Consider the following 24,510-nt stretch of genomic DNA (forward strand, 5'->3'; position numbering starts at 1 on the left):
ATAAAAAACATTACACCATGTATTTGACACACACACACGTGCGCCCGCTTATACAATTAATAAATGTGTTAGCTCCAATCCATCAATTGGGTAAGCTTACCTCATGAAATCTACAAATACGGGATCTTTTTCCATCATTTTTTTGTACTCTGGTCCCAATAATTCTTCAGTAGTGGTATATAAAGCGTTATTAAACCAATCTTTATCTGATTGGTGTGTAAACCTATCAGAAAATACCCTCGAGCATTCATGTTTCCATAAAAGCATCAAACATTTTTCAGATTCTATAACAGTGGGCAAAGTACCTATCATGCCTTGCCATACTCTGGATAAATCGCGTAGAGAAAAAACATAGTGAAATTTCGCTGGAGTAGGTAGTAAATTCGTTCTTGTTTTTATCCAAAGTTCTCTTGTCAAAGGAATTATCCTTTTTATAAGAGATCTCACTTCCACCGTAAAACCTCTTTTGGCATTATAATGGCCTTCTCCAATAACTTTAAAAATTTTGTCAATCGAGTCATTGTTTGGCAAAGGACAGTTAAAGATGGAAAATTGTCGTTTTAATCGTGCAGGAATGTCGTTTCTACCTCCTCCTAAAATGTATATAAAAACAAATATAAAATTATTATTACGTATTTAAATTTATTGTTAAAAAATATTGTCAATCATAATAGTTAAACGAGAAAATGTTCGACGTTTTGTTTGATTGTAATGGATTGCCTTAAAACCTAGTGGACATATCTTGAAAATTCTTTCATCCAGAGAATATTACATTATCACTGCGTGACTTATTATTAAATTTTAACGTAGAAAACAGTACAGCCAAATAGTAAATTAGAATTATTAAATCAGTGACTTAAATTAACTTAGATATTTCTATTAATTTACCTGGTTGACCCATAGCTCCTAAAAACTGAATGTCAACAATTGTCGTGAAATCGCCAGGCTTTTCTAAACTATAGAAGCCACCCATACTCATAGTTTGTCTTACTATTTCATTGGTTATTTGATCGCCCCATTCGTTAATTTGTGGTAAATTGATATCGTCTATAAAAACCAACATTTTCTTCCCACCAGGAGGCCCAAATGTCATACCACTACGTTTTTCCACATAACTTTCAATTGTCTTTTGAAATTGAAAAGGGCTAGTTGCTGATGAAAAATTAAAGGAGCGACCCATAAATTGTTCTGGATTTGCATTCTTCATATACGCTTTCATCATAACTGTTTTTGCAGAACCTTGTTCTCCTAATAAAAGTACAGCTTTTCCCTGTTTTGCAATACAATATATAAGATAATTAATACGAACATTATCAACTATTGGGATTAATATATTTGAATAATCTGGAGTTGCGGTGTCAGGGTAGATGTAGTTTGTCATCAAATCGTCCCATAATTCCCATTTTCCAGGATGCTTAACGTAAAAATCAAAGAGTATACTCGACTTATTATTAGGATGTTTCGGTAAATCAAGAATCTCATTGAATGTCGTTTTAATGAAATTGTCAAATCTAAATCGATCTTGTGTTTCTAACAGAGCGCCAAAGCCCCAGATAACAGAAAATACGTAAATTTTATGTAAGTGTTCTTGTGTAAAGAGGATTATTTCTTCAACTTTCTCTTTTTCATCTTCATCATCGATGTCACCATTAACAGATTTACTAGCAGAGGGATCTTCAACTTCAACTATTTGTGGTGGAACTAAGCCTTCGAGTAAATTTAGCATTTGATACACAATGTTGCTTTGAAGAACGCGCATACTAAACGTCAAATTCTGGGTACACCAGGTGTAAGTCGTCGGAAATGTTTGTTCAAACAAAGTACTGAAAACTTCTAACTCTCTCGGTGATCGAGTCTTAAGCCACGCATTGAGCACTGAAAGTATTCAAACTGATATTTTATCTTTTAAAAATATAAAATAATCTGTAAAAACTACCCGACAGACCACACGATTGAAGTATAACTTCTTTAGCAATAGCCCTGCACAATATGCCTGCACTGTGTTTTAGATATACGAAACATAACTAAGCTATAAGAGAAAGAGAGAAATAAAATGTGTGCTCGCACCTCTCTCTCTTGCTTCGTTCGCCTTTCCCAATTACACTTTTCGTAACGCTCTTGTTAAACATTCACCAGTTTACTGCCTAAGTCAAGCGTTGGTAAAGAAGTTTTACTTCAAAAATAAAGTAAAAATAATTTTATATGAATGTATGCTTTAGCCTGTAATATCCCACTTCTGGGCATAGCCCTGTTTTCCCATATATGAGAAGGATTAGAGCTTAACTAACCACGTTGCTCCAATGCGGGTTGGCGGATATATACTGTGAGCAACGACCGCTATCAGGTGTACATAATAATAACCGTGACCGATGGCTTAACGTGCTCTCCGAGGCACGGTGGGGAGACCCACAAAGACTGCACAAACACCCAGTCCACGAATACGACCAGAAACGTCTGTATGGCCAATACAAATATTTGTCATGTGTGGGTATCGAACTCATAACCGTCAGCTCAACAGCCACAAACCAGTGCTGTGACCGTTGCGCCAACGCGGCGTCACTGATATAAAATACCAAAGAGAATGTCCGAAAGGCGACTGCCCTTTGCCCCTTAAGAACGATTGCCGTGATATTTGAAAATTAAAAAGTTCTATTAAATGATTGGAATTATAATTTACTAAAATAATAAAACTTGCTATTCATATCGGTACAGTAAATGTCAATTATTACACTTATATCATTAACTGCGTTTAATTTTAATTAAATACGCTGAAAATGTCTGGAATTACTGAGCGTCATCGTCAGTTATCTTAAACGAGTTCATTCCCTATATTTTTACACAGCTAAACTTAAATCGTTTCTTAAGGAGTAAACTCCAAATATTAGATTATGTATTAAAAATGATTAGAACAGATTAATGGTTGAGTTACTTTTTAGCTATTTATTAGTTAAATTTTTATTTTTACCTGGTTCCCAATTTAGACCTGATGAGCTCATATATACCATTCCATTGCGTGAAACAGTTGCAGGCGAAGCATTATCAATATTTTCAGGCTCGAAAATAATTTTTGAAGTGGGAGACATTGTCAAACGATCGCCATTAGCTAATGTTAAAGTTTTGTTATCATCTAATACAGAATTTAAATTTTCTATCCATATACTGTCTACAGGTCCATCTAGAACTAACCAAATATGTTCCCCAGTTTTTATTTTAAGTGTTTTTCTCCATAAGGCGGAAAATATACCGTCTGTCCAGTCATTAGTTGCAACATCCAGACGACCAAACATTTGTGCGGCTGTTATAGCTTTAGGATTCATGCGCATTTCCCTAGAATTCAATATTTAATTAAAATGCAACATAAAAGTAAATACTGTATTATGTCACGGTTCTATGATATATTTATTACGATGGTTAAATTATGAAAAAAATACGTGAAAATATAATACTTTATCTTCACACTATATGTATATCCTACCTAACTAAAATGTGTACGAATTAATTTTTTAAACTTATGGTATAACTATAAGCATACTTATAATAGCAGTCTATTATAAATGTCTGCGGCTTTGTTCATGATTACATATTTTGATTTTTCCTTTTCAGCCGCAAAAGAATAGCTTTAAAGTTTTAAATAAAATGTAACCTGTACCATAGCTCGTAGTATCATCGTAGTAGTTTCGTTTATGATTATAATCAGTCAATATACAGATAGAAAAAAATAACAAAAAAATACAGCTTTAGTTTCGCTACTAATTAAATAGTAAATTATATTAATACCTATCGTGCATTAAAGAGTACATACATACCCTACTAATATTATAAATATGAATGTAAATTTGCTTATTACGCTTTCACGCGAAAACTATTCGACCGATGATTTTGACACTTTGTATACATATTCTTGGAGGTATTAGAAGTAACATAGGATACTTTTTACTAAAAAAAATGCGAAAGATAAAATCTCTTTCTACTTATTTAATAGCTTTCAATGCGGGCGAAGTCGCGGGTACAAGCTAGTATATATTAATATTTATTCTATTTAAGTACCTATAAAACCTTTGCTATTTCTGACACATATGTACAAACAAAATGCCTACTAAAACTAATGTGTATTAATGTTTGGTACCTATGTGGTTCTTCTATTTCCGAGAGAGCATCCATTAAAGTGTGAATACAAGTCGTTTTTCCTGCACCTGGAGGCCCGAGTGTCATTATACCATGGCGAACACGTTGTGTTTCATACAACTGTTAAAAGATAAAATATAATTAGTATAATATAATAACTGTATAATAGTTTTTGTGTTACACAAAATTATATTCTTCCATTAAAAAAACACACATTACATAATTATGATTATTAAATAATATTAAAATTATGTGGTGTCATGGGACACCAGGTAGGAACGAAGTTCCTTCGGATAGTATATGTAGAAGCAACACAATTTATATATTCTTTCTAGTTCTTGATTTTTTTTTTAATTTTGTTGATTGTCTTTTAATTAAGTACATAAAAGTATTTAGGAAATTTAGTATTTTAGAAAATAACAAATACCGTAAAATAAAATAAATCAAACAAAATAATAATAATAATAATAATTCAAACTATTAAGTGAAATAAAAAAAATATGGCTTTATTTATTTTTTTGACAGTATAAAATTACATAAATAATTAAAAAAAAAAGTTTACGATTAATATTTTAGTTTTACAAACGTCATATTATACAGTCGTGTGACTGATATTACGTAACTTCCGTTATATATTTTTCTTATGGTTTTAGTATAACATTTTTTTCAGTTCGCTAGTCCAGCAAAATGTCAAGCCTGCTGTAAGGAACTTCGTTCCAATAAGTTCGATCAATTAATAAACAAAGGTGTTATAATAAAGTTAAAAAAGTTAAAGTTAAGACATGGACATTATTCATACTTGAATTATCTTTAACACCCAAGGTGCGTGATAAATTAAACCATTATGTTCAACTTGTTTTCGAATTGCGTCTTCAAGATCCGTGTATGCTGTTTTCTCCAATGCTTGGTTTGGAAACAAATCTGCTACAAGTGAAATAAAAAGTGGCTCATCTTCATCTATAAGCTTCGATAAATTCATGTCTCTCAGCACTCTCATTACAATTGTGCTTTCGTTATCTTTTGTATTGACACGTTTTACGGCACCGAGTGTTCGTAAGACAGAGAGAATGTTCCTTAAACCGAAGTCATAATGAACCTTAAATGTTTCAGATTGATATTAGAAAAAAAGTTTCTGTTATATATAAATAAAACTTTAGTGTCGAAAAAGTGAGTGAAATTTTATTTAATTTTTTCTAGAGTTTTATGTATATTTTGATTAAATTTTAATATAAATTGATAAATTATAATATTAGGTTTTCTTATGTAAAGAAGACATTTATGATAAAGAATTCGAGTATTCATATTTTAAAAACCTTAAATTACAAAATTTGTAGAATTTTAAATATTACCCAAATTATCTAAGATGATAGTTATATTAAAAATGTAAGATCAAATTTATAGACATGTTTAGGTATCTGACATTTGTTATGATGTAACAAAAAATCGTAACGTTACCTGTTTTGTAAGTTGCTCCTCGCACAACTTATACAAGGTATAAAATTTCCGAGCTAGAGTTATATTTTCTAAAAAGCCACAAGAAGCTAACTTCACCCGTATAATAATTTGTCTGTCGGGTACCATCATAGCTACCGTGCGAAATTGGATCTTCAAATTTTCTGGTAATTCCTTGCGACCTGCGTAGCCCGGATTCTGAAATATAAATTTACGCACAAGTTTTTAATTCACATTTTGATAATAAATTTAAGTAATAAAGATTTTAATAACATATAACCATTGTAATAAATATCCCAAACTCAGGACACATTTCTGACATGTCTCCGTCGGTAAAAAGGAATGTCTTTTTCTTTTCCTTCTTGGCAGCGAGAACTACAGCAACTTGTTGAGCCGCCACGGAGAGCACGGGGAGCTCTATTCGATTAAACTCATCAAAACAACCCCAAGAACCGGATTGAGCCAGACCTTTGTATATACGACCCAGACCTCTGAAAACATATTTTTTTTACATATTATTCACATAAATAGATATTTAAATTTAATTTTCATTAATAATTAAACATTGGCAAGCTCTTTAAATGAACCTGTAATCCATTTGATCGGAGCAGTTGAACACGACAACATATTTGGCGAGAGTCTTTCCCATGTCTTTGACTGTTTCTGTCTTACCGGTGCCGGCGGGGCCGCAGGGAGCACCACCCATGCTCATAGCTAATGCTTGCGCTAACGTTATGTAGCATCTACAGAGAACAAAATGAAAACAAAAATCCATGTTGATTTACTATGTTATTTTTATTATATTTTGAATTGTAAAACGCAGCAATTTACCTATCTGTTAATGGTGTGATAACTAGTCTCTCTGTACATCCCAAATATTCATTTTGGTAAGTGAAAGTAACATCAGTGACAGATATCCAGGTTTTGTCAGCATCTTCTTTAAAGTAAAATCGGCATTGTTTTAACCATTCGAAATCGTTTGCAGAACGAACATTCAATCGGCACTAAAAAGTAGGACATGAAATTAATTATTTACATAAATGTATTACTCAAAACTAATTATTTTCGTCTTTTCAACGGCAAAAAAACTGAATTTTCTAACAAACTTGTAGGACTTTTTGACGCTTTGAAATTTTTAACTTGAAATATACCTCTTAGATCAGACCAAAATAAGTGTAAACAAAACATAATTTTTTAATTACTTAACTTACCGTTTTGGAAAACATCGCGAAAACCCATTTTTTACCTTTGACCTCGAGTTATTTTTTTCTATGTACCGGAACGATATTGAATTTTGAAATGTTGTTTTTACTTATGTTTTGAACAATTTTTCTCATATTCAGCTTGATGTGAATTTGTGTACCTTCGACTGTCTAGATTAATCGGACTATTTGTATATATCCAATTAAATTCTCAAATATATATACTAGCCACCTCTGTCCGTCTATATTTTTTACACTATAAGTAGGTAATCACCAACATCATATACTAAAACCTTCTCCGAAACACGCTACATCTTATGGTAAAAGTATTACTCTGATCGGTTCAGTAGTTTTCGCAGTATAACCGAACAAAAAACTTGCTTTCCATTTATCAGTATAGATTAAAAAATTTCAATCAGAATTCCAAACATGCAGTTTTGTCTTCTTGTTTTCCAAATGACAGAGCTACTTAACAACGCCGATTAGGCTCCTTGTGTGGAAAATTGTGTGTGTGTATAAAAAAATTATGGCAATGTATTACTTACCAACATGTCAAATATATCTCTCTGATGCACATGAATGGTAATAAGAGTTTCAAATTTAGTGCGTTCAATTTTTATTAAATCTCTTGTAGTTTGGTCGATAAGAGTATTAAGAAGTTCTAAAAATTTATTGTTGGTGTCTATCATTATTTTTTTATCTTGTCGAGCTTGCATTAGAGCCAGTTCTGCATCTCTAGTCCATATAATTTGAATGCCCAGTAACCCTACCTGTAAGTAATGAGTAAAACATGTTTACTTTTTATTATAAATTTAACAAACTGAAACTTTGGACTTAAAAATGTTTTTAGTTATTCTATTACCTGCGCCGGCATTTTATCTAGAAAGAGAAGAAGATTGAATCCTGGATCGTTGATAACAGACACCCCGGTCCGTATGATGGAATGCAAACTACTCTGAGCAGATTGTAATAAAGATGTTAGCCAGGTCTCTACGGAACCTTCCGCTCGTACTGGTCGTTCAAGTTTTATTTCCTCTCCTTCAGACGAAACTATCGCTATCATCTTGTTATATTCTGATAGAAAAAAAATGTGTATTATAATGCATAGTCATTAGTTTTATAACCATCTTTATGTATATAAATCTGTTATAATATACCTATATCATGGAATTTAACGTATCGTATGTTATCAAATATCGACAGCAGATGATTTTGTATAGTATGTGAATCTGAAGCTTGACCTAAAATTTCTAACAAAGCTGGATCAGAGACAAAAAAGAATCTCGGAAACATTGTCCTTTTCTTTTCCAAATAGCCGCTCAAACTTTTTTGACACAACTCCAACTGCTCTTGTAGATGTGGCAAAAGCTGTCTTAAAAGATCATCGCCTACACAGCAAGAAACTACTCCGGGCGTCTCGTGCGCTCTCTGCATTATTTTCTGCCAAGACTTGTCGATTTTGGAAAATCTTTTTGCCTCTTTCGGCAGTTGTTTAGCAATATCTCCACCAACAAATACGGCCTCAAGATATACCCACATATTTTGAACGAGAAGCCAACGTTCTAAAATTTCATTCGTGCTCTGAAGATCATATAGCCATTGTTGTATTTGTTTTCTAAATGGAGCATTATATCTGTTAACAAAACATTGTACATGCTATGTATTCGTAGAAGATCCGAACCTAAGTCGATCTTCATCGAGCCGATAATAGAATAAAACATACTTTATAATAAATCTAGTCTATTAGATGATATATTAAAAATGGATTGGGTGAAAAAATCCTGGACTTTCAAAAAATAATTAAAAATAGTCAGTAAAATTTATTATAAAGCATGTTTCATTCTATTATCAGCTCGGTGAAGATCGACTTAGGTTCGGATCTTAGACCATAATTATACAAAGTGACAGAATAAATTTACCCTTAGTGTTTCATAACAAGTAGCCTAAGAAAATATAAATGAAAGATAGACAGTTATTTCATGTCGATATGGATTACCGGTTAGACAGTAGTGAACCCAGGATCATTAAGCTGTCTTCTAGTTGGCCAATAGTCTCCGCTGTTGTATCACCTCTGAGTAGTAATTCTCCTCGATTATTAAAAGTTTGAAACGTTAATTCGTGCACTGACCATTCATTTGTGACTTGCCGAAGTTTGGCTTCTATATCTTTCTCTTTCATAGCTGATATGCATATATCCTGAGAAATATTGAAATAAAAAAAATTGTTTGCATAACTTACAGTCATTATATATGTACGACTTTTTTTTTTTTTATAGAAGAGGGGGCAAACGGACAGTTGGCTTACCTGATGGTAAGTGAAAACAACATCCACAAACACCCGCTACATCAAAGGATTAGCAGGCGCGTTGCCGGCCTTTCAAAAAGGAGTATGCTCTTCTTTTGAAGGTCCCTAGGTCGTATTTGTTCGGAAATACCGTAGGTGGTAGCTGGTTCCAAAGAGGGGTCGTGCGTGGCAGAAAATGGCGCAAAAATCGAGCTGTCGTAGACTTCCAGACATCGAGGTGATGTGGATGAAATTTTGAATTTTGACGAGATGTCCGGTGGTGGAATTCTGCTGTAGGTATTAGTCCGAACAATTCCTCAGAACACTCCCCGTGGTAAATACGGTAGAAGATGCACAGTGACCCGACATCTCTACGCAGCGCCAAAGAATCGAGCCGATCGGAGAGAGTCTTGTCGCCAACGATTCGAGCCGCTCGGCGTTGAACACGGTCAAATGGAAGGAGCTGGTACTGGGGCGCCCCAGCCCATAGGTGAGAGCAGTATTCCATGTGGGGCCGTATCTGTGCCTTATATAATTGTAGGCGGTGGCAGGGCATGAAATACTGCTTCGCCCTACTGAGCACACCAAGTTTCTTCGAGGCTAGTTTAGCCTTTCCTTCCAGATGACCACGAAATTGCACATTGCTCGATATGTCGACGCCTAGTATCCCAATACTGGCTGAGGCTGTTAGGGGAGTGCCTTCAAATTTGAGAGGAACGACGAAGGGTGATTTTTTTGCGGTAAACGCGCAAACTTGTGTCTTAATGGGGTTGAACTGGACCAGATTATGTCGTCCCCATTGCGAGACTTTGGCTAAAAGAGACTCGATTTCAGACACAAGTTTGTTCCGACACTCATCGACTTGTTCCCGAGAAATATTAGGACGGCCTGTGTATAAGGCGTCCCCGGTGCTGTCGTCCGCATAACAATGAATGCCACTAGTTTGTAACAGGTCATTGATATGCAGAAGGAACAAAGTAGGTGATAGTACACAGCCTTGGGGAACGCCAGCATTGACAGACTTGAGGTCCGAGCATGCACCGTCAACAACGACCTTGATGTTCCTGTCTGTCAAAAAACTGGTGATCCATTTACATAGTTTCTCGGGAAGCCCATAGGATGGTAGCTTTGTTAGAAGTGCCCTATGCCACACCCGATCGAAGGCCTTCGCTATGTCCAAACTAACCGCCAGCGCTTCTCCCTTGCTCTCAACCGCCTCCGCCCATCGGTGAGTTAAGAATATTAGAAGATCACCAGCCGAGCGACTCCGTTGAAAGCCATATTGGCGATCGCTAATCAGCTGGTGCTCCTCTAAATACCGTCGGAGCTGGCAGTTGATTAAGGATTCCATAATCTTTGAGAACAAGGAAGTTATAGCAATTGGTCTATAATTGGACGGATCTGAGCGGTCCCCTTTCTTAGGGATCGGGTGCACCAAAGCCATCTTCCACGAGCGTGGGACAACGCCTAACGAATAAGAGTGCCGGAAAAGACGCGTGAGGACGGGTGCCAACTCAGGAGCACAAGTTCGTAGCACAAACGGAGGGGCGCCATCGGGCCCACTCGATTTATTGATGTCCAACGAAAAAAGGGCTTTGCGTACGGAGCTCTGTTGGAAAATTATTTCCGGCATTATTGTATCACACCGAGGGATCGTCGGTGGTATTTTTCCGCTATCATCCAAAGTCGAGTTGGACGCAAAAAGAGAGCATAAAAGATCGGCCTTCTCCTTCGCGGTGTGGGCCAACGAGTCGTCCCTCCTGTGCAATGATGGTAGGGATACAAAAATTCCCTTGGACAGCTTTGGCGAGTGACCAGAATGCACGAGTTCCCGAAGGAAGTCGAACCAATCTTTCCCCAATTCTGCTCACGTACTCCGCTTTTGCCTCAGCGATGACTCTTTTGAAGGACCTGGAGGCAAAGTTATACTCCTTTTTTAATGCGCTGGTCTTTACATCCTGGGACATCGACGCATTAGCCCAAGCTCGGTAGCTTTCCCGCTTATGGCGTGCAGCTATTTTGCAAGGTCGACCAAACCAGGGCTTGGATTTGCCGCCTATAGGCACCGCAGAGAACGGAATAAAAAGTTCCATGGCTTGCAGAACCACTTCGGTGACAGAATCAGCAACGATGTCTGGATCATCCAGCGAAAAGCAGATTCGCCCCCATGGGTAGGATGCGAAGAAGGACCGCATTCCATCCCAATCAGCTGACCTATAGTGCCACACGCGTCGGCTGCCCGCAAAGCGGGGCCATGGTGGGCGTGTGACTGGCACAGAACTCCGGACCAGACAGTGGTCCGACGAGCCAAGTGGAGAGTCCACGGAAACTACATAGTTGTCCGGGTGAGACGTCAGCAGAAGGTCCAACAGGGAAGGTATATGATCTTCCACATCAGGGATACGCGTTGGTGATGCTACTACTTGTGTCAGATCATACGCTGAGGCAAAGTCGTAAACAGATCTTCCCGCATGATCGGTTGTACACGACCCGAGCCACTCGGTGTGATGGGCGTTGAAATCACCAAGTATCACGATCTCTGCGGATGGGATCTGTTGTAGCACGGTGTCTGTAGCCATTTGTATGTGCTCCATGAGTCGATCAGTTTCGTCGTTACCGCTGTGGGACCTATATAGGCAGGCATAGACGCGGGGATGGTCGTCGCTGTCTATGCGCAACCACAGGATGGAGAGGTCCCCACCTTCAAGACTGCCGAGGCGACGAGAGCAGACATCCTCTCTGACGTACGCGCAAACTCCAGCCCGCGGTACAAAAAAGTGTTCTAATTTGTACCCCGGACAGGAGAGATAGGAGGTATCAGCTGGAGAGGATATCTGCGTCTCTGTCAAAAAGAGCAAGGCCGGCTTCGCCGTCTGGAGGTGGTAGTGGACGGCGTTAAGATTAGTATGAAGCCCTCTGATGTTACAGAAATCCACAGTCATAGTGGTAGGGGACTTCTGCCGTCTGCTCCGTTTACCCCAGGCAGTTAATGTTTTGAGCACAGATTTGCCCCCCCCCCAGAATTCGCGGGGCTGCCTAGGCTTCTGGAATCAGGTGCAGGTCCTGAGCCCAGAAGTCCAGAGAGGGATTCTCCGGTGCTATTGCGACCGGTACCCTCCTGAGGTAGTCTTTGCGTAGTCTGTGCTGCCATCATGTAGGGGGGGGGGGGGGAGGGAGGAGCTCTGGTCACCTTACTCACCAACAGGAACACAACACTGCTTGAAAACAGTGTTATTTAGCTGTGATTTTCTGTAAGGTCGAGGTACTACCCCAGTCGGGCTGCTCCATATTTTGAGCAGGAAATTCCTGCTGTGCCCTACCAGACTAGACTTATATTATATTAAAATACACCAAACACGAATAAACTTTTTCGATAAATTTAATTATTATCGGTAGATTACGTTACATCTAACAATTTTTTAAATAAAATAAAATAATTGTTTTTAATTATATAAAATAACATAAATACAGAAGAAGGAAGTGAATATCTGTAAAAAGCCTCCGAGTTAAAATATGTCACAAATATTAACATTTCTAATTGCAACACTCTACCTTTGGGAATATATCAACTGCCTAGCTATTATAAATTCATTACCTCAATATCTTCTTTGTGTTGCAATAAAGGCGCTTCTAAAATATTTTTTAAACAAAAATCTTCGTTGTCGAGCTCGAAAATATATTTAGTAACTTCCATTATACGTTGCCAGTGGCGTGGCTTCATCGCTCTGTTTGCCATCAGCTCGAGTAAAGGACACATGTCATTAAAATCGTCTATTGTCTTTTTCAAAGCATAGAAAGCAGGCCATTCTTTTAGGCTAAAATTAGAAATATGAATTAAAGATATTCAAACGGCTTAATTGATTCAGACGGTTGATAAATATATTTGGTACCTTTAAAAAATTTATTAACATATTTGTCTAACTCTAAGTGCCTGTTAATAATCTGATGCTGAGAACATGTTTTTTGTCATATTAAGCGTAAGTGCTGAAGCATAATCTTACTGTTAAGATACCGTATTAATGAGTTTTTAAGTAAATACAAAGAACAAGCTTCTAATTAGGTATTAAATCAATAGGAACGAAGTTCCTTCGGATAGTATAGAAGCAACACAATTTGAGAAAAAATTGTTGAATTTTATATATATTTTCTAGTTCTTGATTTTTTTAATTTTGTTGATTGGTTTTTATTAAGTACATAAAAGTATTTAGAAAATTTAGTATTTTAGAAAATAACAAATACCGTAAAATAAAATAAATCAAACAAAATAATAATAATAATAATAATGATAGTTCAAACTATTAAGTGAAATAAAAAAAACATGGCTTTATTTTTTTTTTGACAGTATAAAATAACATAAATAATTTTAAAAAAGTTTACTAGTAATATTTTAGTTTTACAAACGTAATATCATACAGTCGTGTGACTGATATTACGTCACTTCCGTTATATATTTTTCTTACGGTTTTAGTCTCACATTTTTTCTGAGTTTGGTCGCCCAGCCAAATGTCAAGCCTGCCGTAAGGGTTCTTCGGTACTTCGTTCCAATAAATATCTTACAATATAGGTACACGCACGGTCGTCTGTTCTATGGTGTGCAACCTAATGCTTATGTTGCAGGTAATAGCCGACTGTTATAGCTAAATGTTTTTTTTTATAAATATGCATATCTATACATATAATGGAATGGTAGGAAAGTCAAAACTGTACATTGAATATTTTTTTAAAAGAATACTTGGGGTGTAATCTACAATGGACACCGAAGCCAAAAATATAGTTTTTAGAATTTTTGTCTGTTATATAAATTCTTGAAATTCTTAAAAGCTGATAAACACATCTTTATTTCGGACATAAAGGTATATTTATCATAATAAATCAAGACGTCAACCAAAAGAAATCTAAGAGGATGAAAATAGTTTTTTTTTTTATATTATGCGTTTATTATATGTTAACATTTTATGAAGTATGAAGTGTATTTAAATTATAATGAAATAATAACCCTTTTGGAAGTTTTCTGCATCTATTCTGGAACTCCATTAATTCGTTGTTAATTTCTTCTATGTTAACCTCTCCCCAGGGTATATCGTAATAGCTACTGACTCTGTCTATCACGTCATTATATAGCTTGTAAAGTTTTTGTAAGAGGTTTAACTCCTTTCTTATTTGAGCTAGTTCGGGATATTCAGTGTGAGGTAAACCAAATAATTCTTCACCGTTTTGGTAAGTTTGTAGTTTACGCCACATTCCATCGAATCGATTCTACAAAATAAAAATTAAATTTGGTTGAAATTGTTAAAAGTTTCACGTATATAACATACGGTAATTTAAAATTGATGACAGACTAAGAAACTCTAAGCTGATAAGTGTGCTCGAATTGAATGTAGAATTTAATTTTAATTTTATGATGATATATAAGCGTGAAAAAACAGCAGACTTTTTTTTAAAGTTTGTTACACGTAAAAAAATTAATTGCAATAATGGGTAGGTCCCAAACACACACGGTCAAACGAATCAAAGTCACATAACAGTAGATTTAGAGAAATGAGATCTATATAATAATAATAACTTGTTATATATGTACCTGAAACAAAATCAAACGGTCAGAAGCTTCACGCGGGCTCAATCCAGGTTGCATGGGACCCGCGTGTCGGTATTCATGGCAGTATTCCGCGTTGTCTTCTCTAAATTTATCTAAGTTGTTCTTCAAGTCATCTTCGAATTGTGGCTGCATTTTTAGTAATTGTACGTGTGACGCTAGAGCTGTCGCTTGTAACTGTTGCCATGTGTAGCGGAGGTTGTCCACTTGCTCAATGTCCTCTTTACTAACTGGAAGCTCGTACCGTGTTATGACATTAAATGCTTCCTGTAAGTTAATAAATTATAAAAACAGTTTTTCCGATTTTCTATAGTACCAAAGTTCGTTGAAAAATTGATATAATATGTATAATTATTTTTATATTAAAGCGAATTATTGTTTAACCACACATTCCTGTGTAAACATATTTTTTTCTATGAAAATTTAATATGTCTCCGTTACACGTTTTTATAGTAACTAGTAATTTTTTTTTAAATATACTGCTTTGGTTTCTGTTAGCACAAATATGTATTGTTGTTATGTAATGTTTCTAAAATTTGCTAATATCTCTAGTATCTTATTTTAAGTTTGACCTCTTTGTAAGATACAATATTAATTTTAAATAAACTAGGTATAAACAGTGAAACTTAAAAAAAACTCACTTCAACCGGGTCTATTTTTAATTCCATATCAACTTCTTGTTCTCTAATTTTCTTTAATGTTTCCATTACAGTTCTCACGTCGTCTAAGTCACGAATTGGTCTTTCTAATTTACGTTCTAAATCATTCATTATTGCATAAACGTAATCCATTTCACGTTTATATTTTTTACGCATTGCTTGACTTATTCTATACGTTCCATCTGAAAATTGATATGAAATTGTACATAAATAAATCCACTTTATTACATTTAATGCTGTATTTAGATAAGTGTGCATAAAAATAATGAAATAAAACTGTACTTTTAAGTTCGGTGTTTAATCCCAATTTAAGCTTTTCTGTCGATACAGCTAGGCAGTTTCCTATTATCAGTACATCCGGTTCAGTGGCCAATTTAGCTTCCAGTTCACTGTGTCGTTTCAATGCTAGTTCAAAGTCGTTAAGATTCCAAGCTAAGAGCTGCCGTAAAGTTTTTTCGCATTTCCACAAATAGTGATAAGGACGCCAACGTTTAACTAACGTATTAACTTCCTGCAATATAAGATCATGATATATATATATATATATATACTAGGAGTGCACTGCAGTTTAACCCGCGATAATTTGAGGGAAAAAAAAAATCTTTCAATTCGAACCAGTATTTCCTGGGATTAGCACGTTTATGTAAAGATTTGCTCGCAAAAATGTCCTATTTAATAGAAAAGGTTTGGTTGTTCATATCTTAACTAAGGTAGGGCACAGCAGGAAACTTCCTGCTCAAAATATGGAGCAGCCCATCTGCGGTAGTACCTTCATCTTACAGAAGATCATTGCTAAATAATATTGCTTTCAAGCAGTGTTATGTTACTGTTGATGAGTAAAGTGACCAGAGCTCCAGGGGAAAATTGAGGATAGGGTTGGCAACGCGCTTGCGATGCTTCTGGTGTTGCAGACGTCTATAGGCTACGGTAATCGCTTACCATCAGATGAGCCGTACGCTTGTTTGCCGACCCAGTTATAATTTAAAAAAAACTATCTAGGCGTTAGGTACTCGGGCGAAGTAAACACGATTTTCCCACGATTTTCTGATTCGACAGTAAATCCGAGATAAAAATATGCCTATAACTTGCTCCGCGACCTCCTCTATCTTCTAACGAAGACCCATAAAAATCATTTCAGTCGTTCCAAAGATTAGCTAAGACAAACAGAAAGATATATTTGAGATTGGCGTTGAACTTTCTAGACCATACCAAAAAGGCCTTATGGGCTGTTGAATACGAGCGAAGTTATACTCATTATACTTATCGGAGTCGTCAACCAGTTGCCCTATATCCCCAGAGAAATCACTTCGAAATAAGTTACTGCAGACCTTACCTGACAACAAATATCACGTGAGATTTGTCTTGCACATACCGGAGACCCATGGACATTTGTTTATGCCATCAGCAAAGTAGACACAAATATTTGTTCATCCAACCCTGTTGTATATTTCTTGAGCAAAGATAGGTACATTGGCGCCCAGATACCAACGACAAGAGGAAAAGAAAACCTTATTGGACTAAGAATACGGACCCGGTGAAGGTGACGACACAATTGGCAGGTTCGTCGCCCGAGTAATATATGCCACAGCGACAACCATTCTGGATTCTGGATACACAAATGCGGCACTACGGTCGCAAGAGCTGTGCTCGAAATGTTGAAGACCGAAGCAGGGTCAATGGACAAACAAAGAACAATGATTTAATACTCGTATATTAATTTGGTAATTTATGTATGTTTGTAATAATAATGTAGTTGATGTAAATGTAATATATATAATATATGTATAAATATTATATTGTACATATATATATAAAATTCTCGTGTAACAATGTTAGTTATCATACTCCTCCGAAACGGCTGGACTGATTTTTACTAAATTTTCTGTGCTAGGCTAGGTCTGAGAATCGGCCAACATCTATTTTCATAATCCTAAGTTATATCGTATAGGGGAGAATTAAGGGGGTTAATAACATATGTATATGGTAAAACAACGTTTGCGGGGTCAGCTAGTATATATATTTTAAATCAATTGCTTTTCGTTTGTCTCGCAAAAAATCGAGAATAGCTGGACCGATTTGGCTAATTTTGATCTTGAAATATTTGTATAAGTTCAGGGAAGGCTTAAACGGTGAAAAAATTATATAATAAATAACGGAAAAGAGCACAAACGACAATTTAATTATCCAATATAAAACGTTCCTAGCTGTGAACAATTTGATGTGTTTTGTCAAAAAATTGTCACTTGGCTGTTAAATATTTATAGCTACGTTCAGAAAGTCCTTTGTCCATATTTTTCACAAATATAGGTAGGTGTTACGAAATTCACCGAGTTATCTAGTATTTAATAAGTTTATAACAGCAAATGCTGTGGTCTTGTATTTCAAAGCCAGCAGTTGGATGGTTATCCCGCTATCGGTCGGTTATTTAAGTTCTAAGCTGGTAGTGGAACTGTGTTATTCCTTAGTCGCCTCTTACGATATCCACGGGAAGAGATGGGGTGGTTATATTCTTACAGCCGTAACCACAACATCTTATATCTAGTTGCACTTATTTCTTTTGGTATGAAAACAGTTTGAAATTAGTTGTTTTTTTTACGTTTTTTTAATTAATTTTGATATTAAATCATATATCATTTGATATCAAAACAGACAGACGCGGCCGGGAGTTTTGTTTTACAATATGTAGTAATATAATTTGTGGACAACTAAAACGGGATCAATGTAGACACGGTGTGAAATATATAGTGGCATAGGTTAAAAAAAAGCTTGGAACGGTTTTGATTTAAAATCTTTTTATACACAGAATTTACTTAAAGTACTTTTCATAAATTTACTACTTTTCAGTAATCGTCTTCTCATTGGACGACTATTCATTACGGATACGTAACAACAAAATCTAATAGAAGGATATTTCATGAGTAATAAATTATTTATCTTGATGGTTACTTCAGGTCTACTCGTATCGCTAATGTCAAATAACAGGGCTTGCTTTGCTATTGAATGTGATACTACTTACAGGTCCTAAAGAAATGTTATTTACTAGTGACCTACCCCGGTTTCGCACGGTTGCAAAAACTATCAATGTTTCTACTATTTTATGCACGTATTATAGATATCAACTTACTTTATTTTTTCTAAGTATTATAAACCTTTATTCTATTTAACCCTGTTGCACCTGCTTATCTAAAGCAACGATGTAAATTTCTTAGTGATTTCCAAGAATGCAGTCTTCGTTTTGAGGATAGCTTACTCCTTGAAATTCCCTCTCACTCCTCTTCCTTTTATACGAAATCTTTCACTGTTCAAGCTTCTCGATTTTTGAATTCTTTACCCTTTAATTTAATTATTATTTTATTATTTACTCTTTTTTTAATTCTTTATTTTTAAAAAGTCAGATCAGGGAGCATCTTCTTAATATTCAACGTAAATAAAATTATATATATATATATATATATATATATATATATATATATATATATGTATGTATGTATGTATTTATGTATATATGTGTGTATGTATGTATGTATGTATGCATGTGTGTATGTATGTATGTACCTATCTGTATATGTGTTTAAGTAAATATATTCAAAAGTTTATGTCTCAGTTTGTACACCCACACAATACCACCCTCCTCTGCCCCTAGGTTGCCTGGAGAGATCGCTTTTCAGCGATAAGGCCGCCCTTTGTACCTTATGATACTATGTTAAAATCAATCTGATGTGTATTGTTTCTGTATTGGTTTACAAATAAAGTGTATGTATGTTAAATGATTGATTGATTACAAAACAAAACTATCTCTGTACTCTATCTACTCTGTACTCAATCTCTCACTAACAATATCAGCGTCTGCTACCAGGAAAACATAAGGTACCTGGAGTACCATCTTGTTTTAAATACGACAGCACCATCTTGTGTCCTGTAAAGTAACCACTTTGAAGTAACGTAGCTAGTGCAGTAAAATTTATGAGAGAATAAAAAAGTTTCAGTGTTTACAGTCGTAGCACAAGATGGTGCTGACCAACATTATTTATTACAATTTTTTACCACGCTTTTATTAGCGTGGGTTGTATGTATGTATGTAATGGAATCTTTGAGCATAATTTTCACCAATTTGCAGAAGTTAGATTAATTTGCAACTTTCCACACGTATCAAGGACCGATGTCAATGCAATAATTCAATAATATCCTAATTAGGACCGCCAGGATTAATAAATTCTTTCGTGGATCTTCTGTAAAAAAGTAAAAGAGATAAAGCTAGCGCGAAAAAGATAACGTTCGTGGCTTCGCTCCGCGTGGAATTGTTATTCTATTCGGATTGAAGAACTTGATTGCTCAAAGTTAACAGGAAAAACCCCATGCAACAGCGAAGCTTTAGACGAAATGATTAGATTACGAAATAGTTCGTAAGGCATTTCATTACTATCACATGTCCGCAAATAATTTATTGAAAAATCGAACTTAAAAAATTATTATGATAGTTTAAAAAACCTAAAAAAACGCGCTTTTATAGCTAATTGAACTAAAAACTAGAAAATAATTTTTGATTACAAAGAGTATATTACAGTAGTAGAAGATCGAACAATCAATCATAATTAATTATTTCAAAATAAAATTATAATAAAATTTCAATTCAGAGTAAAAAGCGTGGGGTGCTTGTCGCTTGATAAATTAAATGTAAAAATTATTTAACTCACAAGTTTTACAGCAATAGCTTCATTATTTCAAAGTGGTTACTTTTCAGGGCACCAGATGGTGCTGTTTGATACAAGATTTAAGAGCTCCAAGTGTCTCATGTTTTCCTAGTAGCAGACTCTGATTTCATTGATTTTAGTACCGAGTAAACATATAGACTAGATATATATATATATATATATATATATATATAGCATATAGACTAGATATATACTAGTCGTGCCCGCGACTTCGTCCGCGTGGAATTTAACAAAAAACTTATTGTTCAGTTCACAGAGTTATAAAATAAATAAATTTCTATAATAAAAGTAGCCTAAGTTACTCCTTATTACATCAGCTATGCCAGTGAAAGTCCCGTCAAAATTGGTCCAACTTTTTAAGAGATTTGCCGGAAGTAACAGACAGACAGACAGACAAATAAACAGAAATTGTAAAAAACAAAAGTTGTAAAAAGTGTTATTTTTGTATATGTACCTACCGTGTATACATGCATATATTGCACTTAGTAAAAAGCGGTTATTTTAATATTACAAACAGACACTCCAATTTTATTTATTTCTATAGAGTATAGAAGATATGGATTGAGATCATATAGGTATAGGTATAAAAAAGAGCAAGAAATGGAGCAAACGAATCTAGATACTGTTAATTTGTTTATTGTTAGTAGTTAGATTCGATGGTATTGTTCTATTTTAAAGTTACAAAGTGAAATTATTCCAAAGTTTTTAAACGACATCAAAACAATAAAACATTCAAGAGGAGGCCCTCAGTTCAACTGTACATTTTTTTGTGTGTCACCTCATAACTTTTTACTGGGTTTACCGATTTCAATTGTTTTTTAAGTGACAGCTGGTGCCTGTCACTCGTCTCAGTTATCCCATATAATCCGTATTTCATTGACTACTTTACTGACTTATATGACGTCGTTTTTCTTGTCGATGTAATTGAAGTCGGTGTTTTTTCGTTTACCATCGAACACAATTACTTATTACAAAATTAAGGTGTAGTGGAAGCTGTTAGCAAATCCAGTTAATTACTAAATTAAACTGCCCCTTTATTTACTGTACGAATAGATATATAGATATTAATGGTCACGTTACGACCACGTTGAGAAAGTTATTCTACTGTCAAATTCAAAGAGATTATTTGAGCTGATATTTATTTTCTTTGAAATATCAATTGTCAATATCACTGCCGTATTTTCACTTTCTGTTCAAACTCTAAGTCGATAGCAGAGCACTTCTTCAGGTCATGTTTTCCTGGTACAGATGCGGATAGTACTTGTGGCAAAAGCGTGTTATTTTTTTTAATTGCACTGTGAAATAAAATCAAGTTTAGGTAATAAGTTTACTTATTACCGTAACATGAACTTATTTAATTTTACTAAAGGTCGCCCAGTCGTCGAGGATTGTATAAAACCGGGTTGTCTGGAACGAACTTGGGCAGGCCCAGCTGTGGTGCTGCAATAGGCTGAAATACTGATAATGAAATTTGGGCCCGTTCCTGAGTGTATTTATGTGTGTGAAGTATTTCAATTATGAAATTCTACTATTCATTGTAGCGCTTTGTTTCCAAATTTAATAACATCTTGAACATATCTCGTATTCACAACAAAATAAATACTTAAAATTTTAAATTTTTAGGTTAAAATTTCGTTGGATAAGTTCAATCACCTAGTAAAAATCAGCAAAATCGTTGTATTTGATTTTCCATTACTGTTTAAGAAGAGGAAGAGTAAACGTTTACGTCAGTTAAAATTTAACTCTTATTTGCATGTATAAATCAGAGGAATCAGAAAATTCATCTAGAATAGTCGTGGTTATTCAAAAGAATCATAAATTCGAGTTACACTTAAAAACGCGACGTCCTCTCCTCTGACTTACTTATAAAGAAAGGTAGAAAGGTAGAGAAAGGCTTTAGGAATGGTTTTAACTGGCAGATAGAAAAGCGAGGTACTAGGATAGCAGAATAATATAAGAGATTGGCGTAGGCATAGTGAGAGACAGAGCTATCTATTTTCTCATTTTTTTATCGACCGTGACAATTGTTTGTAGTAGATGTAACTGATGTAGTAGACTGTATATAACATCAATGGAATTGAATGTAAAGGGGTAGAAGTTAAGGTTACGAGAGTAAATCTAAAATACATCAACATATCGCTTCACTTTAGCTATCTTATGATAATAATTAAGGCAAAAAATATGTCCATCAAGCTTATGAAGTGTTGTGTTGTTTGTAATTGTCTTTTTGTACGAAAAATTAATTAATAACATTAACAGTATTATGCTAAATAGTGATACATTGAGGATAACTGTCAGTTTTTTTTCTAGCTTATGAATAAATGATGTTATGAATGTTATGAATACTTTTTGATAATGTAAAATTTATGTTACTTACGATTTTCTTAACATCAGTCATTATAGCACTAATGCGTATAATTTAACAAACTCATAAAATGGCTCTGATGTAGTAGTGCGCGTATGCGTTCGTGTGCCGTGTATGCGCTCAAGCACCTTCAATTCCGGGTTCGGTTCCTGCTCGTAATGGAAATTTGTATTTCCGCAAATATTTCTTTCCGAGTTGTATGTCTGTCCTTGTGAATCTCCCCAACGTGACTCGGAGAGCACGTTAAGGTGTCAATCCCGGTTTTTATCATAGATTGTTATAGATATAATATATATTTCCGACAGCGATCTTTACTCATAGTAGGGAACATATCCGTCAACCCGCAGTGGAGCAGCGTGGTGGATTAACCTCCAATCCTTCTGACGTGGAGAAAAAGGCCTATGCTAAGCAGTGGGATGTTACAGGCTGAATTATGATAAGAAAATACTGTTATCATATATATTAATACGCTAAGGTTAAGATGTTTGAGTTCACGTCTTTTTAGCACGAACCTGTGGAGGCCGATGTCCAGCAATGGGCTGTATCAGGCTGAAGTAATGATGATGAAGATGTTTGAATCTCTTTTTAGAAAAAACCTCATAATTACTCCACATTAAATTCTACATCATATCAATTCAATTTTACTTAAAACATACCTACTTATGAAATATGAATGATATTTATTTTAATAAAAAATCACGAGTGCAATTAGAAAAAAAGGGGAAAAAACGATCTGGAGACTGACAGAGAGGAGGGTTTGAACCGGGGTCTTCTCAGTCGGTCCCGACCGGCCGATTTCCCACCTGAGCTGCTGCAACTTTATAGACAATCTCGAAATTTACCTTCGTATTCTAATGATATTGTAGCATTTTTTTCATTGCCTAAAAACAGGGATAAAATGACATTTTTTTAAATTGAATCCTAGCTACGAGTAGATCGATTTATTGTCACTGAAACCCCCTGCATACTAAAATTTCATGAAAATCGTTGGAGCCGTTTCCGAGATTCAGATTATATATACATTTAGATATATATATATATATATATATATATCTAATTGCTCGTTTAAAGGCGTTAGATTAAAATTATATAATAATAATAATAAATACTCTTTATTGTACACCACAAAGAAAAATTACAAAAAAATGATACATGCAAAGAAAGATGTACAAAGGCGGTCTTATCACTAAGAGCGATTTCTTCCAGACAACCTTTGGGCATAGGACATAGCGTAGAAAAAGAGAAGCGGGAGGGAAGTGTACAAATAGTTGATAAAGAATTGGCATATAGTTAACAAGCAATATGATATTAAAAAAAGTAAATATACATATACACAAATAAATATATACATATATACTACATAAACAAAATACTATATAATATACCATATATATACCATATATATATATATATATATATATGTGTGTGGAGATGCTAATAATATTTATGAGGTATTTAGTGACAAAAAATGCGCCTTTAGATATTTTTTAAAACAAGAAAGAGATTGAGCTTTTCTTATAGAGGAAGGAAGGAAGGAGAGTTCCAAAGTTGTACAGCTTTAACAGAAAAGGAGTTTGAATAAAAGGAAGTAGTATGAGAAGGAGTTTTGAGTGTTAAGGTTGAAGATGACCTGAGGGAACGCTCATGAGTGTCACAGAGAAACCCAAAGCGATTTTTTAGATAAAGCGGTGTATTTGGGTGGAACAGTACACAATAAAGTAAGGAAAGGATGTGAGTTTTCCTGCGATATGGAGCCACTTGAGTTGATTACGAAAATCGGAAACATGACAACAACAAACAACACAACAAAAGTTTTGTTTTTTTTTTTGTTTTGTTTGTTTTGTTTTTTGCTTTCGTTTGCCTGCAAACACAATTATCAATAATGAATTAACGCACGTCGTGTAACAAGGCAATGTAAAAATAAAAATAAAAAATGACGATAAATTAAAAATTGATAAAAATTACACAATTACAAGATTGAGAGTAATTGCTTCTCAAAAACTGATAGGCGCTCTAACAAATCGTGTTTTTTTGGAAATCATATTTAAAATACGAATTACATATTTATAAAATATGTGTAATATTTTTTTACCGACAGTAATAAAACATATAAATAAAT

At 34.8% G+C, this 24,510-nt stretch overlaps 1 protein-coding gene across 1 annotated transcript in view; it reads right to left on the reverse strand.

The window, feature by feature from the left end:
* LOC123668408 (dynein axonemal heavy chain 5) overlaps nucleotides 1-24,510 on the reverse strand; it is a 40,412-nt gene that overhangs the window by 11,380 nt on the left and 4,522 nt on the right. The window contains exons 3-20 of the mRNA XM_045602142.1: nucleotides 15,597-15,825; nucleotides 15,297-15,496; nucleotides 14,641-14,922; nucleotides 14,059-14,318; nucleotides 12,658-12,877; nucleotides 8,776-8,975; nucleotides 7,937-8,412; nucleotides 7,642-7,853; nucleotides 7,325-7,549; nucleotides 6,409-6,581; nucleotides 6,165-6,320; nucleotides 5,858-6,068; nucleotides 5,581-5,775; nucleotides 4,925-5,221; nucleotides 4,127-4,245; nucleotides 2,966-3,327; nucleotides 889-1,875; nucleotides 101-593 (exon numbers count right to left, since the gene is read on the reverse strand). Of these exons, the coding sequence (XP_045458098.1) occupies nucleotides 101-593; nucleotides 889-1,875; nucleotides 2,966-3,327; nucleotides 4,127-4,245; nucleotides 4,925-5,221; nucleotides 5,581-5,775; nucleotides 5,858-6,068; nucleotides 6,165-6,320; nucleotides 6,409-6,581; nucleotides 7,325-7,549; nucleotides 7,642-7,853; nucleotides 7,937-8,412; nucleotides 8,776-8,975; nucleotides 12,658-12,877; nucleotides 14,059-14,318; nucleotides 14,641-14,922; nucleotides 15,297-15,496; nucleotides 15,597-15,825 (5,297 nt within the window). The remainder of the gene's footprint in view (nucleotides 1-100; nucleotides 594-888; nucleotides 1,876-2,965; nucleotides 3,328-4,126; nucleotides 4,246-4,924; nucleotides 5,222-5,580; nucleotides 5,776-5,857; nucleotides 6,069-6,164; nucleotides 6,321-6,408; nucleotides 6,582-7,324; nucleotides 7,550-7,641; nucleotides 7,854-7,936; nucleotides 8,413-8,775; nucleotides 8,976-12,657; nucleotides 12,878-14,058; nucleotides 14,319-14,640; nucleotides 14,923-15,296; nucleotides 15,497-15,596; nucleotides 15,826-24,510) is intronic.

The sequence above is a fragment of the Melitaea cinxia genome, chromosome Z (genome assembly GCF_905220565.1).
Source record: "Melitaea cinxia chromosome Z, ilMelCinx1.1, whole genome shotgun sequence".
In the NCBI taxonomy this organism is placed as follows: Eukaryota; Metazoa; Arthropoda; class Insecta; order Lepidoptera; family Nymphalidae; genus Melitaea; species Melitaea cinxia.